The 14,583-nt window shown below is 34.9% G+C and overlaps 1 protein-coding gene across 1 annotated transcript; it reads left to right on the forward strand.

Annotated features, from left to right (window-relative positions):
• The first annotated feature begins 344 nt into the window (after window positions 1–344).
• On the forward strand, window positions 345–1,256 carry LOC145685190 (uncharacterized). Its single transcript, XM_081757546.1, has one exon. The coding sequence runs from the start codon at window positions 345–347 to the stop codon at window positions 1,254–1,256; it is 912 nt and encodes a 303-aa protein (XP_081613672.1).
• The last annotated feature ends 13,327 nt before the right edge of the window (window positions 1,257–14,583 follow it).

The following is a 14,583-nucleotide window of genomic DNA, read 5'->3' on the forward strand; positions in this document are numbered from 1 at the left end:
TGGGAGACACGTAGGTACGAATGGAGCTCCGTCTGCCATTGAAACTGTGTTAGGTTGGGTATTGTGTGGTAAGATTAACTTAACGAATAGCACATCAAGTGTGCAGTCATATTTTGTTTCTCTTGATCTCAATAAAACATTGCAAAGATTCTGGGAAGTAGACGAGTTGCCAACCGTACATTTGTCCGTTGAAGAGCAAAAATGTTGCGGTTGTTGAAGAGCAGTATTTTGCTGAAACTTACAAACGTGATGTTGATGGCAAATATATTATAATATTGCCTTTTAAAGAAAATGTTGAGCCTCTAGTTGTATCACGGGACACAGTAGTAAAGCTATTATGCCAGATGGAACATAAGTTACAGAAATATCCTGATTTATGTAAACAATATTGTTATTTCATGAAAGAGTACTTAGATTTAGGTCACATGGAAAAAATTCCTGATGTTCAACTTGATAAGCTTGTATCTGAATCTTATTATCTGTCGCATCATTGCGTCTTAAATGAATGTAGTTCTACCACTAAGTTGCGGGTTGTATTTGATGGTAGTGCTAAAACTAGCAGTGGAGTATCTCTTAATGACAACTTAATGGTAGGTCCAAAATTACAAGATGATATTATCCCATTAATATTAAGGTTCAGAACTCATCCAATTGCATTGTGTGCTGATATAGCAAAAATGTACAGACAAGTTAAGGTAGATCAAACTGATTCTGATTACCAGAGAATAGTGTGGAGAGAAACAGTTGACCAACCTATTAGTGATTTTAGATTGTTAACTGTTACTTATGGAACCAGTTCGGCTCCATATCTGGCTGTAAAGTGTTTGCAACAGTTAGCTGTAGATGAAGGTCATTGTTATCCCAGAGTTGCAGAATTAGTCATGAACGATAATTTAGTTTCAGGTGCAGCTGATAGTAGTGAGGCAATGATATTGTACTCAGACTTAACAGCATTATTACACAAAGGTGGTTTCGAATTAAGAAAATGGTCTACTAACGACATGAATGTGCTAAATTGTATACCTTCTCACTTAAGAGAAACTCAGTCGTTAATTTGTTTTAATGAAGATGAGAATGTAAAAGCTTTAGGTATACAGTGGAATCCGAAAAGTGATTCATTTTCATGTTCTATTGTTGTTCCCACTTATAAGTCAGAAATGACAAAACGAATGTTACTATCTGATATTGCAAAATTGTATGATCCGCTTGGTTGGTTATCTCCAGTATTCATTGTTGAAAAATTGTTGCTACAATAATTATGGAAATTAAAACTTGAATGGGATGACGTACTTCCGAATAATATTGCTCGCTCGTGGGAAGTATATTGTCAAGAATTACTATTGTTGAGACAGATAAAGATTAAAAGGTGCATTTCTTCTGAAAATATTGTGAAATATGATCTAATTGGGTTCTCAGATGCTAGTGAAAAGGCGTATGCTGCAATAGCATATGTACGTTGTATAGATACATCTGGAAATGTGCAAGTATACCTGATTGCTGCAAAGACCAAAGTTGCCCCTATAAAGCCAATATCAATACCTCGGTTAGAATTGTGTGCTGCAGTAGATTAGTCAATACTGTCATTAGGGCAATGTTAATCAAGTTTGAACAGGTTGTCTGTTACACAGATTCTACTATTGTGTTAGCATGGCTTTCTTCATGTCCGAGTAAATGGAGAACATTTGTGGCTAACCGAGTATCTAAGATTCAACAATCAATTTTTATTAAATGGGCGCAAACAAAGACAACCAAGCTGATTGTAGTTCTCGTGGTTTGAATCCGTCACAATTAGAGTCTTATTAACTATGGTGGAATGGGCCAAAGTGGTTGATGGAATCAGAGTTACCTATTGTAAATATTAATTGCAAAAATCTAGATTCTGTTCAATGTGAGCAAAAGTCTTCAACTGTTAACATGCACATTAAGGTTGACTGTACAATAGTAGATAAATTCTCATCATTATCTAGGTTAGTTCGTGTAAAAGATTTATTAGGAATAGTATAAGTAAACAGGAGTTAAGATGTAGTGGACCATTAACTACAAAGGAGTTATCAAATGCATTAATGCATTGGATAAAACAAGCTCAAGAATGTGAATATCCACTTGAGATAAAATACTAACGTATGAAAAAAACCTTTGCCTTATAATAGCAAACTATTGTGTTTAAATCCATTTCTTGATGAAAATGCTGTCATGAGAGTTGGAGGTTGCTTGCAAAATGCTAATGTAACATATGATTTCAAATATCCTATCTTACTTCCAAAACATGCTAGAATTACAGAACTTCTTGTAAAATCTGAACATATAAAGCATCTTCATGCAGGTTCACAGTTACTTTTATCTGTTTTGCAACAAAAGTTTTGGATTATCGGTGGTCATGACTTTGTAAGGAAAATTGTAAAAAGTTGTGTAATATGTCAAAAACAGTCAAGTGTAAAAGCCTCCCAATTAATGGGTCAACTTCCTGTTGGTAGAGTAACACCAACTCGTCCACTTTTGCATTGCGGTTTAGATTATGCTGGTCCACTAATGTTAAAAAATATGAAAAGTCGAAATTCAAAATTGTTCAAAGGTTACGTAGCACTCTTCATTTGTTTCAATGTCAAAGCAATCCTTTTAGAATTGGTAAGTGATGCTTCAACAGAGTCATTTATTGCAGCTTTGAAACGTTTTATAGCTAGAAGGGGAAAACCTACTGCTATTTACAGTGATTGTGGTTCAAATTTCATACGTGCAAATAAAGAATTAAAATCCTTGATGAAACTTGTAATGAATGGTGATTCAAAAGAGTCTGTATGCAATTACCTCAGTATGCAATCTATAAATTGGCATTTTAATCCACCATCCTCACCTCACTTTGGAGGCATATGGGAGCTGGTGTAAAGTCTGTCAAGTACCACTTGAGACCTGTAGTTGGTAACACTTCACTCACATTTGTATATAGTTTTGTGTCATATTGAAGCATGTTTATGTTCTAGACCATTAACTGCTCTATCTTCTGATCCTAATGACTATCAGGTATTAATTTCTGATCATTTCTTAATTGGCGATGCACTAGTAGCAATACCTGAACCAAATTTGTGTGAATTAAAAATCAATCATTTGTCACGCTGGCAATTAACTCAAAGATTGATCCAACATTTTGGAACCGTTGGGTAACAGAATATTTGTCTCGGCTGCAACAAAGGTCAAAATGGTGGTGTAAACATGCCAATATCAAGGTCAATGATTTAGTATTAGTGAAGGAAAATAAGACAAATCCTCAACATTGGAATTTAGCAACAGTAGTTGCTGTTCATCCTGGTGCAGATAATATTGTTAGAACTGTTACTATTAAAACTAGCAAAGATGTCTTTAAACGACCAATTGTAAAAATTTGTCCTCTTCCATTTAATGAGGAATAATATGTAGAATGTGTAGTGTAATGTGTTGAATAATATGTACTGTTGAAATGATATTTCAAGGTGGGCGGTATGTTCGGCCGCATTTCATTATTCGTTTGTTTTGTATCTGGCAACGCTGGATGATTGATAGTTTTTTTATAAGTGTCAATGTGGCGTGTGTGACTGCATAGTGTGCACTTGCTTATGCATAGCAATTATTGTATTTAGTTGTGTGTTTACAATATAATAATTAGTATATTGTGCAACGAACTTTGTGTTCAAAATAATACAGTCTACGAAAAAGATGAGTGTGTGTGTTTGTGCCTTGAACCTTTTAAACGTAAGAAGGACACTTTTTTCAAGATGCCAAAATAGCAACATTCTGAAAGGCAAAGTAAAGAAGTACGTAACGGTGTTCGGTTCCTATATATTTACAACTAATGAACTGGTACTATGTAATAAACCTTGTTGAAAGCAATTGCGCAAAAATATATTCCGTTACACAACATGGTGATACTTCTAAACATAAATCTGCTTCAAGCGATAAGCAAAAAGTACGTGAAACAACACCCACACTGATTAACTCTATTTGAAATGGAGAGTCTCAATTTTTTGTCGATTTGTTTAAAGTGCTTATAGAAACTTTTATTCTTCTGTGTAAATTAAAAATAAATAAATAGATAAATAAAAAACAATCTTTTTCTAACGTGATTCCTGTCAAAGTTCATAGCTAAAGAATCAACGAATGAGTTAACATTGGGCAAGAATTATGTAGATACTTGTTACTTGAGGGGATCATTGAAAGAATTATAAACAAAGTTCGTGGAGGGTGCGTTTCCATCGACGAGACAAACGATGAGATGGAAAAGTTCTTTGGTAATGCTGTTATTGATATAGTGGAACAATATCAAGAGCCCGATATATTTTTTCTTGGATTTGAGCAACTATAAAAAGCAAATAGTGTAGAAATTATCCAGGTGTTCAGTACTGGACTAAATTTGCTTTCTTCGAATGGTGTAAAACACTAAGATGTTCTTTGCTTTGGAAGAGATATATTCCTGTACGTGAAAAAAAGTGTAACGCTCTTAACACTATAGTACTCGCATGGAATTGCTGAAACATGAGTGCTCGCGCGGATTACGATTGTAGTCCATTTGATAAATATATATATCTTAGCGGTTATTCAATTGGTATTGTTTACATTATTTTTGTGGGTTTTCAGAAGCAATAAAGAACACATTTCAGTGCAAACATTTTGTTTTTTTAATGCACAAAAAGGATTAGAAGCCTAAACTTTAGAATGCGTATGCAATTTACTATATTTTTGTAAATGTTCGTTTATTTTCTTGCTATTTGATTAAAAATTGAAATAAAAGAGGAAATTTGCATTTAAAGTGTTAAAACTGTTATAAAAATAAAAAGAAGTTGTTAAATTGTTTGCAGGTTTTAACTTTCACACTTGAAAACAAGGTCAAAAGTAGGCAAAATTTTGGGTGTTTCAGTCATAAGAGTCAGTGCAAAGAGTGTGCTTGTAGTCAGAGCAGATCCACTACTGTACCTCAGGGGCGTCATTTAGGGAGGGCAGGAGGGGCAATTGCCCCCCCCAAGAATTTGAGGAATACATACACTTTAATCGATTGTCTACTAATATACTAGTACAAAACGTGAAAGTCTTATGTCGGTGGTGCTCTTGCCCCCCCCAAGCAAAGTCTGAAATGACGCCCCTGCTATACCTGAAACATCTTTTCGTGGTACTGTTGTTTCTTCATCTTCCACAAAGAGGTTCGATAAGTTCCATAGCCACAGATTGCAGAAAGTCTCTACGGTTGATCATAGCATCATTGTTATTTGCTTTGGAAACAATGAGAGCGTTTACTTCAGCAACGTTTAACGCGTGGAAGAAGAGAGTGAGTGGCCGGCCATCTTCGCGAATTCCTGGCTGTATCACAATGGCGACACAATTTGTCCAATATGTGAACTCCAAATTTAGTGTTGTTCTATGGAGTAATAACTATGCAGTGTAGGTATGATGTTATGACGCTGTGTTCCCCTATTTCTTGGGTGCACTGGATCAATATACCATCTGGTAATTCTGCCCTTTCCAATGAAAAATTCTCCGTGAAACCTGACTTCCTGGATAACACCGTTCCTTTTATCACCTTCTATTTCTTCCAAATCGTCACTACTACTTTCTTCAGAGTCACTACTCGACAACATCCTCTATTTCATCTTAGTGTTCTATACTCAAAACACTTTCGTCGTCACTTTCAGTTTCTGTTAGCTACTGTCGTATCTGTTCTTGCTCTGGCATTTTAAACTAACATAACTAATAATGTGAAATAATACATTCAAAACGAGAACAGTTAGAACGTTAGCCAGAAAACAAACTATCACGTCAGTACTCGCACGGATTACAATAGTAGTCCATGCGAAAATAACAATTCGTATAACATCAATGCGTTAACTTTGGGTGCTATCACTCGACTAATGGTGTTCTAGAAATGGGGGAGGAAAGTAGACGACCGTCAAGGTCAGAAGTGTTGCCCACCCTCAGATATCAGAAAACTGAAACCCACTGGACTACAACAGTAATCCGCGCGAGCAGTGTAGTGTTAAAGTCTTTTTCTCAGCTATGATTCGAATAACATTTCTGGTTCACGCCCTCCATCGAATTGGAGAAAAAAATTGTTTCCCGAAGTAATTGGCTTAACTTGAAAAACACCTCAAAGTCCCATCCCGAATTCACTTGTTTAAAGAAAATACTTCCGAACGTGCTTTAACTCCACGGCCAATAATAACTAGGTCGGGTACTTGCAATACTGCTACTGTATATTGTGCGACCAATTTTCAAAAACTAGCAGATAAAGTTAATTTTCTATTTCAAGAGGATGAATCGTCAAATCACATAACACAACTGCTGTATTGCTGTTCAACAATGCTGCACCGTGCGGAACGACTTAGTTGTCGTCCCTACCCAATATTAAATTTTTAGCCGTAATAACATTTCTGGAAAAAGAGAAAATAAATGCTCACAAATTCAGTAGAAAAAATTCATTCTGTAGTCAATAAAATTTGAGCTATGACAGTTGCCAAGGATCAGATTATCCGTGAGAAATGTAAACGACTTATTTGGGTTAATAAAGTCTTGTATAAATTAAAGGCAATTGGGCAAGTGCTTGAAGAGGAAACTGCTCAAAGATAACTTGATCGAAAGATAATTGTGTGCTTTGGGCATATTCCGACTACGTCTATAAAAGTAGGAATATAATTTTAATTTTCGAAACAGTGTCTTTTCTGATTGAAGAAAATTTATGAACTGAAAATTGAAAAAGAGGCCTTGTTACCATATACAATAGTAGATAAGGATTTCCTGTGACAGACTGCCAAAGTTTATTGATTTAAAATTCATTTAGTAAATAATGTATTTGCTCCAAAGTGACCAACATTTTCTTCTTGTATATGGTAGTGCTCACTGACAAAATGTTATAAAATTTTGGATTACCGTGTGTTGTAGTAAATTGTTCGGAAACAGGTATATGAACAGACAGTATTATAAATAATTTGTTTAGCAAATATACACGGACATAAGTTCATGCCCCTTTCTTTAAAAGAATATATTCTTAACAAATAAGAGTCAGATATGTTTCTAAATACTTGAATACTATTCACAATTTTCTTTCAATATTTGTGTGCGATTATGTGCAGTAACATGTTAGAGCAGAGGGTAACTGCCACATTTAAGGTTTTGCGCAGGAGCCTACAAGACAAAATATGATTACTCCATTTGGTATGAAACGAACATGAATTTATAAATGAAGCAAGAAATGTGTTCTATATGGTTTGGGTACAAAACCTTTCGGCCAGAACCTCGCGGACCAAACCTCGCCTCCCAAAACCTCGCGGCCCAAAATCTCGCCGGACCGAAACCTCCTCTGGCCAAAACCTCGCCATCCGAAACCTCCCCTGGCCAAAACCTCGCTGCCCAAAACCTCGCGGGACAAAATCTCGCCTGGCCAAAACCTCGCCGGCCAAAACGTCGCGGGGTCAAAACCTCGCCTGGCCAAAACCTCGCCACCCAAAACCTCGCGGACCAAAATCTCGCCGGGCCAAAACCTCGCTTTGCCAAAACCTCGTCTTCCAAAACCTCGCGCCCCAAAATATCGCCATACCCAAAATCTCGCCTGACCAAAATGTAAATGTTCCAACAGATGGTAAGGGTGACGGTATAAAAGACGCTGTTTCAGAAGAACTATCACGAGTATTTGACCAAGTCTCGCGATACCATATAAAAATTATATTTCTGTATTAGAGGATTTCAATGTAAAAGTAGGGCGACAGGATGTTTTTAAACTGGTTATAGGGAAAGAAAGTCTGCATAAGGAAAGTAATGACAACTAACGGGGTTAGTTTCGTGAACTTTGGAACACCCAAAAACTTAAAATTAAAAAAAAAATCTAATACTATTTATGAAAGTATGAAATAATATATGAGTTTTTACGACGTCCCTTGATTATGTCCTGTAGGTTAAAGGAGACGTAGATGACCAGGATGAAGGAAAAGGTCGAATAAAGAAAGTGGGAGGAAACGGGAATAACTCGAGAAAGCCCACGCACACGATGTTTCGTATCTTCTTCTTCTTCTTCTTCTTCTTCTTATTATTATTATTATTATTATTATTATTATTTGTAATGTGGAATTGCATATTAAGAAACTCATTGGGTAAATTTTAAAGAAAAATTTCATTCGCTGCGAGGTTTTGGCCACGCGAATGTATTGGGTGTCGAGGTTTTAGCCCGGCGAGATTTTGTCCCGCGAGGTTTTGGCAACGCGAGGTTTTGGCCCGGCGAGATTTTGTCCTGCGAGGTTTTCGGCGGCGAGGTTTTGCCAAGGCGACGTTTTGGCCCAGCGAGATTTTGTCCCGCTAGGTTTTGGGCGGCGAGTTTTTGACCACGCAAGGTTTTGGGCGGCGAGGTTTTGGCCACGCGAGGTTTTGGCCCGGCGAGATTTTGTCCCGCGAGGTTTTGGCCGGCGAGATTTTGGGCGGCGATGTTTCGGCCGCGAGATTTTGTCCGTATCCCGTTCTGTATACATATGCATGGTGAACCCATTCCATATTAGGTTTTACTCAATCTTGCCGTAATCCTGAAAATCGTTATGCTTGCTGTTTTGAAGACAGCAGCCCTGTAGTGACCAAACGTTTAGTGATTTTTTATTGTGCTCATTAAGATTTTTTTATCAGGATCATGATATCTACAACCTATCGCGGTTTCTGTCATTTTGACCGAAATCCAGAATACCAGTATTTTCGGCTTGGCTGCTCTTAAAAAAGTGCTCTCGTAATGGCCAAACGGTCGGTGATTAGTGATTCTGACCATTATGACCTTTCTTAGGACGACAATATCTACAACATACCACAGTTTCAGTCATTTTCACCGAAATCCAGAACATCGCTATATTCGTTTGCTTTCAAAGAAGTAGCATCGTAATAGTCAAATGGTCAGTGAATGTTAGTTAAGCCCATTAACACTTTTCCTCACTGTCACAATATATACATCAGATCACGGTTTCAAGCAATTTCTCTTAAATCTAGAATATCGTTACCTTCTGTTTAAAAACAGTGATCCTGTTGTGGCCAAATGGTCTGTAATTGGTGGTTGCCCTATTGGAACTCTTTCACGGGATCACAAAATCTACAACATATCACAGCTTTAGTCATTTTCACAGAAATCCGTAATAAATCTACCGTCGGCTGCTTTCAAAAGAAGCGGCAATGTAGTGGCCAAACGATCAGCGATTGGTTTTTATGCCCATTAAGACTTTTCATTTGTATCAGAATATCCACAACATATCGGGTTGTTAGTCATTTTTACCCGAAATCCCGAATGTCGTTATCTTCTGCTGTTTTCAAAAAAGTGGCCTCGTAGTAGCCTACCGGTCAGTGATTTCTGGCTGTACCCATTGAGACTTTTTAGGAACACTATGACTACAAGATATCACGGTTTTAAGTAATTCCACCGAAATGCAATTTTCTTAAGGATTGTGTGGAGTCCTTTGTCATTTCGAAGCAGGCCATTCCCCCTACAAACCTTTTCTCGTAAAAACGACCAAACCCTATTTCCTAGTTTGAAGTCATCTTTGCATAGGCAGAGTTTCGTTTCTTTAAAGTGTCCCTTTTAATCAATTGGTCCTCTTTTTTTAAAAAAAAGATCCCTATGCCCTTTAACCTATTTTCCGGAAGAAAAAAAATACGTGTCGATTTATTTTTGGTATAGTACATATGTCTGAAAAAATCGAATGAAGAGAGACACTTGTGAAGCTATCTCCTTTACACTTTAACCTTTGAACTTAACGTTTTTTTTTGCCAAAAAAAAGACTTCAATTGTTCTGCAAACAAAGTTGACTAATAGTTTGGATTCCACTTTCAGTAGTATGATCTATCTCAGTTGGCCTCTCTGTGTTAAAAATAAAAAAAAACAACTTTCATAGGTTTAAAAATAATCAATGAGGTAAGAGATAAACTCGTTCAGTAAACAAAGTAATCAAAACCACTTTTTTCTTATTTTGGACATACTTCATCTTTGATACTTTTAGTTTTTCCACGTACTTAAGCTCACCGTATAAAAGATATGCCTCTCTTTCAGCAAACATTGTTAATTGGAATTGATTCTCTTGTGCTCTCATACTATGTATGAATTTGAGAACACAGGTTGTTTCTGGGCTGATCGTTTAGTCCATTTCATTTCAAAACAAGCAAGAAAATTATTTGGTGATCTCTTTCATTACTGCACTATTTAAATTAATCGAACAATGATTGATACATCATAATGTGTTAAGAAACATTTATTACTTCTCGGGACCCTAACAATAGGCATTTTGTTAATTGAGTCCTGATTATATTTTCGTCAATCGTTGTTAATTGAGTTATTTATTTATTTTCGGATCAGATGAACCTATTCCATGCACCATTTATACAATCAACGTTTCATGTGGAGTGAGGAACTTTATTTTGAAGTTTGCTCCTTCGAGCGGTAGGGAGCTTATATCGGGGAAGCACTTTCCCCCCTGCTCCCAACAAGTCGGAATACTGCTTCTACATCGTTTGAAAATTAAATACCAAGCATCTCTAATTTCCCAAAGAGTGCATCTCTTCTGAATGCGACTGGCGGGAAATAAGGCATAAAATAAGAATATCCGTACATGCCTTCAAGATGACCTCCATACCTGTAAACAAAATAACAATATAATATGTTAGTAATGAATACATAACTTTATACAATAGTTTGATTTTGGTACGAAAATAGAGTATTGATATAACAAAAAATATTTTATTTTATATATAAAAATGAAAGAACTGTATTTTTCATTAAAGTTATTTACTTGTTACTATGTAAAATACAGAGACATTTCGCTTGTTTTCGGTTCGGAAATTATGTAATTACTTTTGTATTATACTAGTTCAGTGCTTAAACTTTTAATTTAAGTTTGAAATAGTTAAGTAAATAATATAATTTTGACTAAATTGCAGCAGAGCAATAGAAAATATTATTTTTAAATAAATTGATAACTAGGTCTCTTAGCAACTTTATACGTAGATTTAGAGAGAAACTGCAAACTCTTTCTCAGCTTCTCGTAATCGAAAATTACAAATAAACAAACTTGCAAATAATTTACCATTTATAATTTTCTTGAAATTAGAAAATAACTTTCCTTACCTTCTATTTTCTTCCTTTCTTGACTAAATTGAATGGGCGTATAATCCTTGGTCTAGTGGACACAGATCTTTTTCAGGAAATTTTATTTTTAACTACAAGAACGTGCACTCTAGATTGAATATTATTGAATTTTTAAAAAAAAGAAATATAATCCTCAGCCGAATTTCTCCAGGCAAATGGGTGCGCTAATAACATGTGTATATTTTCATAAATAGTATTTTTTAAAACCTAAAAATTCTAACGTACGGACAGAGGCCAGGATTTTTCATAATAGGTCATTACCATCCTTTCATTTGTCGGCTGACTTGACAGAAGTTTAGCATCCCTTTCAGTAACGATGCTATATGTTATTCCACTGTATTAAATAATATTAACAAACCGACAATACTCTTTGGACTTGTAGACCTTCTAATTGTATAAGTCATAAAATATTTCTAGCTAAGTTCGGAGCGTTTGATATAAGAGGGGTTTTATGTAAATGATTTCAGTTGTTTCTAGAAGAGCGAACCATAACAATTATAGTTAATACATTATTTCCGAAACAAATAAGACCATCTCCACTGTCACTAACACTATTACTAATAACGATAGTAATTATAATAGAAATTACTCCTAACCTTTACGAGCTAAAGCTAATCGTGCATAGTTACCTCGAGTTCATTTCTAGGATGCTTTTTTTCAAATGTGTTCAACGATTTTTGCTCCTCAGCCCCTCATCCATTATTGCTTTTGTACATTGACTGAATAGGTGTATACACACGTACTGGTAATATTCATCGTAAACACGCAGTGTTATAGTTTATTAATCTTTGTTTCATACCTCATTATATGCTAAAATATTTCTATACATGTACATTATATATGTATGTTGCAGGATTTTGGTTGGGACAGTATTATTTTTAGTACAGATTCATCTAATGGGCGATATCAATAATACATTCGTGAAATTCTAGTAGCCGCGTTTTTCTGTTCGAATCGGGATTGGAAATTTCTGATCCTGAAATTTTTAGTGTCTCTCGTTGTGCATAAATTTAATCAAAGAATGCATAAGGAAATCAGCTTTTCTTGTTTCAGAAAAATGCAATACGTAATTTGGTAGAAGTGTAATTTATTTTTCGTATCGAGGATATTTTCCTGTGCCTTTATATTTAATATCGAGCATATTTTAGTTTAGAACTAACACAAGCAGCACAGAATTTGAAACATTTTAGTGTCCTTTGAATTTATCAATACTTCCAAGTCTCATTAGAAATAGAAAAGTTCCGTAACTGTCATGCGTAATTCCCAACTAACTAATAAATAAGGAGATATCAACACAACAGAGACCGCTCGTAAGGAAAGTCACGTCGATAACAATTTTTTTGTTTCTTAATTTGAAATAATGGAAGTTTAACTTTTAACTAATATGACGTTGCAAGAAATTCTCCCACTAAACATATGTCTGCAACCTCTTTGACTGATTAAAGTCTTTATTTCAAGCCAAAATATTGAATTGTCATTCTGATGGTTGTGAGAATATGTCCCTTGGAGGCCCATTGTGCTTGGTACAAGTTTTTACTAAAACAATTTACTGACTATCATAGTATTAATCATAACTATTTTTTCTGAATATGACACATATATGTATGTCGTTGAGAATGATCTAGAATGAAACGACTATGTTTAAGTAGTAGTATCTACGCAAAAAATTGAGTTATCAACTCAAATTAAATGTAAAAAAAATAAACACATATGTAAAACAAGGCAAAAAACTATAAGCTCGTCATAAGATCAGTGCCAGGGAAACATTTTTCCAAAATATTCATACCTGCCGCGGTGTCTCGGCGGTATATCGTTCATTTCTAGTGCTTTGGTCCTAGTGACTGCTAATTGAAGTTTGTGGTAAACAAAGGCTGTGTGCGTTGGTTTTCTCATGATGCTCCAATTTCCTCTCACTTTCTACGTTTTGATATTTTTGAACTCATCATCACCAATTTCCTTTGTGCATAATTGTGTTACGTTAAACTAAACAAAAAAGGGAAAATTCATGAATAATTCATGCTATAAATTGAAAAAGAAATGGCGTTCGGCTTGATGGTAATATCATTTTATGAGAATCAGAAGTTAAGGAATGCGAAATATCAAAAATCAATTTCGTGTGCTTTCTCTGATCTTTTCAAGTACATGAAAAATCCATAGAGTAGATAACAAGCAACTGATATACATTCTTAATTAATTTCCAGAAATTAGTGAAAACATTCAAACACATTGAAAGGATTACTTTCGCTAGGTGCTTCATCAGATACGGAAAGAAAGAAATAAGGTAGAGAATAAAAAGGAAAATTAAAGCATAGAATAAAGGCTGTGAAGCCTGGACGAGATTGTTTTTTAATAGCAAAAATACTACTGAATTAATTATAATTTTTCATATCCGACATAAAAATCTCTAAGAGGAAATATGTACTCTGATACTGATCTTCTTGTTTAATTCTTTCGATAATGTGCTTTTCAGATATGATGCTCAATGAGAATATCGGGGAGCTCTCATGAATACATATCAACCATACATGCTTCCGTGTGTGAGATCCAGGTTCGACTCCTGGTACGAGCTCATGTGGTTCAGAACCTTTTTAAGCTTAGATCTTATATAGCGTCGGAACTGAAATGGATGCTAAACTTCTGTCCAATCAACCGTCGAAAAAGAGGATGGTAATGACCTATTATGGAAAATCCTGGCCGCTGTCCTTACGTTAGAACTTTTAGGTTAAAAAAAAACTTATGAAAAAGTACACATCTTATTAGCGCACCCATTTGCCTTAAGAACTTTGGTAGAGGATTATATTTCTTTTTTAAAAAATTCCCTAATATTCTTCAATCTAGAATGCACGTTCTTGTAGTTAAAAATAAAATTTCCTGAACAAGATCCTTTTCCACTAGACCAAGGATTGTAAGCCCATTCAATTTAGTCAAGAAAGGAAGAAAATAGAAAGTAAGAAGAGTTATTTTCTAATTCGAAGAAAATTATAAAAGGTAAATAATGTTCATGTCTGTTTATTTGTAATCTTCGATTACGAGAAGGTTAGAAAGAGTTCGCAGTTTCTCTCTAAATCTAAGTAAAGAGATCTAGTTATCATTTTATTAAAAACAAATACTTTTTATTGCTCTGCTGCAATTTAGTCAAAATGATATTAATTACTTAACTATTTCAAATTTATGTTAAAACTTTAAGTACTGAACTAGTATAATACAAAATTAAATTATATAATTCCCGATCCGGGAACAAGAGAAATGTCTCTGTGTTAATAACAAGTAAATAACGTTAAAGAAAAAAGTTTTCATTTTATATATAAAATAGAATATATATTTTTGTTATATCAATACACTATTTTCGTACGGAAATAACACTATTGTATAAAGTTATGTATTCATTACTAACATATTATATTGTTATTTTGTTTACAGGTATGAAGGTCATCTTGAAGGCATGTTCGGATATTCTTATTTTATGC

The sequence above is a fragment of the Thermobia domestica genome, chromosome 5 (assembly GCF_964235325.1).
Source record: "Thermobia domestica chromosome 5, izTheDome1.hap1.1, whole genome shotgun sequence".
Lineage (NCBI taxonomy): Eukaryota > Metazoa > Arthropoda > Insecta > Zygentoma > Lepismatidae > Thermobia > Thermobia domestica.

Coding starts and splice junctions, on each gene's coding strand:
- LOC145685190 (XM_081757546.1), top strand. CDS start 345: ATGGAACATAAGTTACAGAAATATCCTGATTTATGTAAACAATATTGT.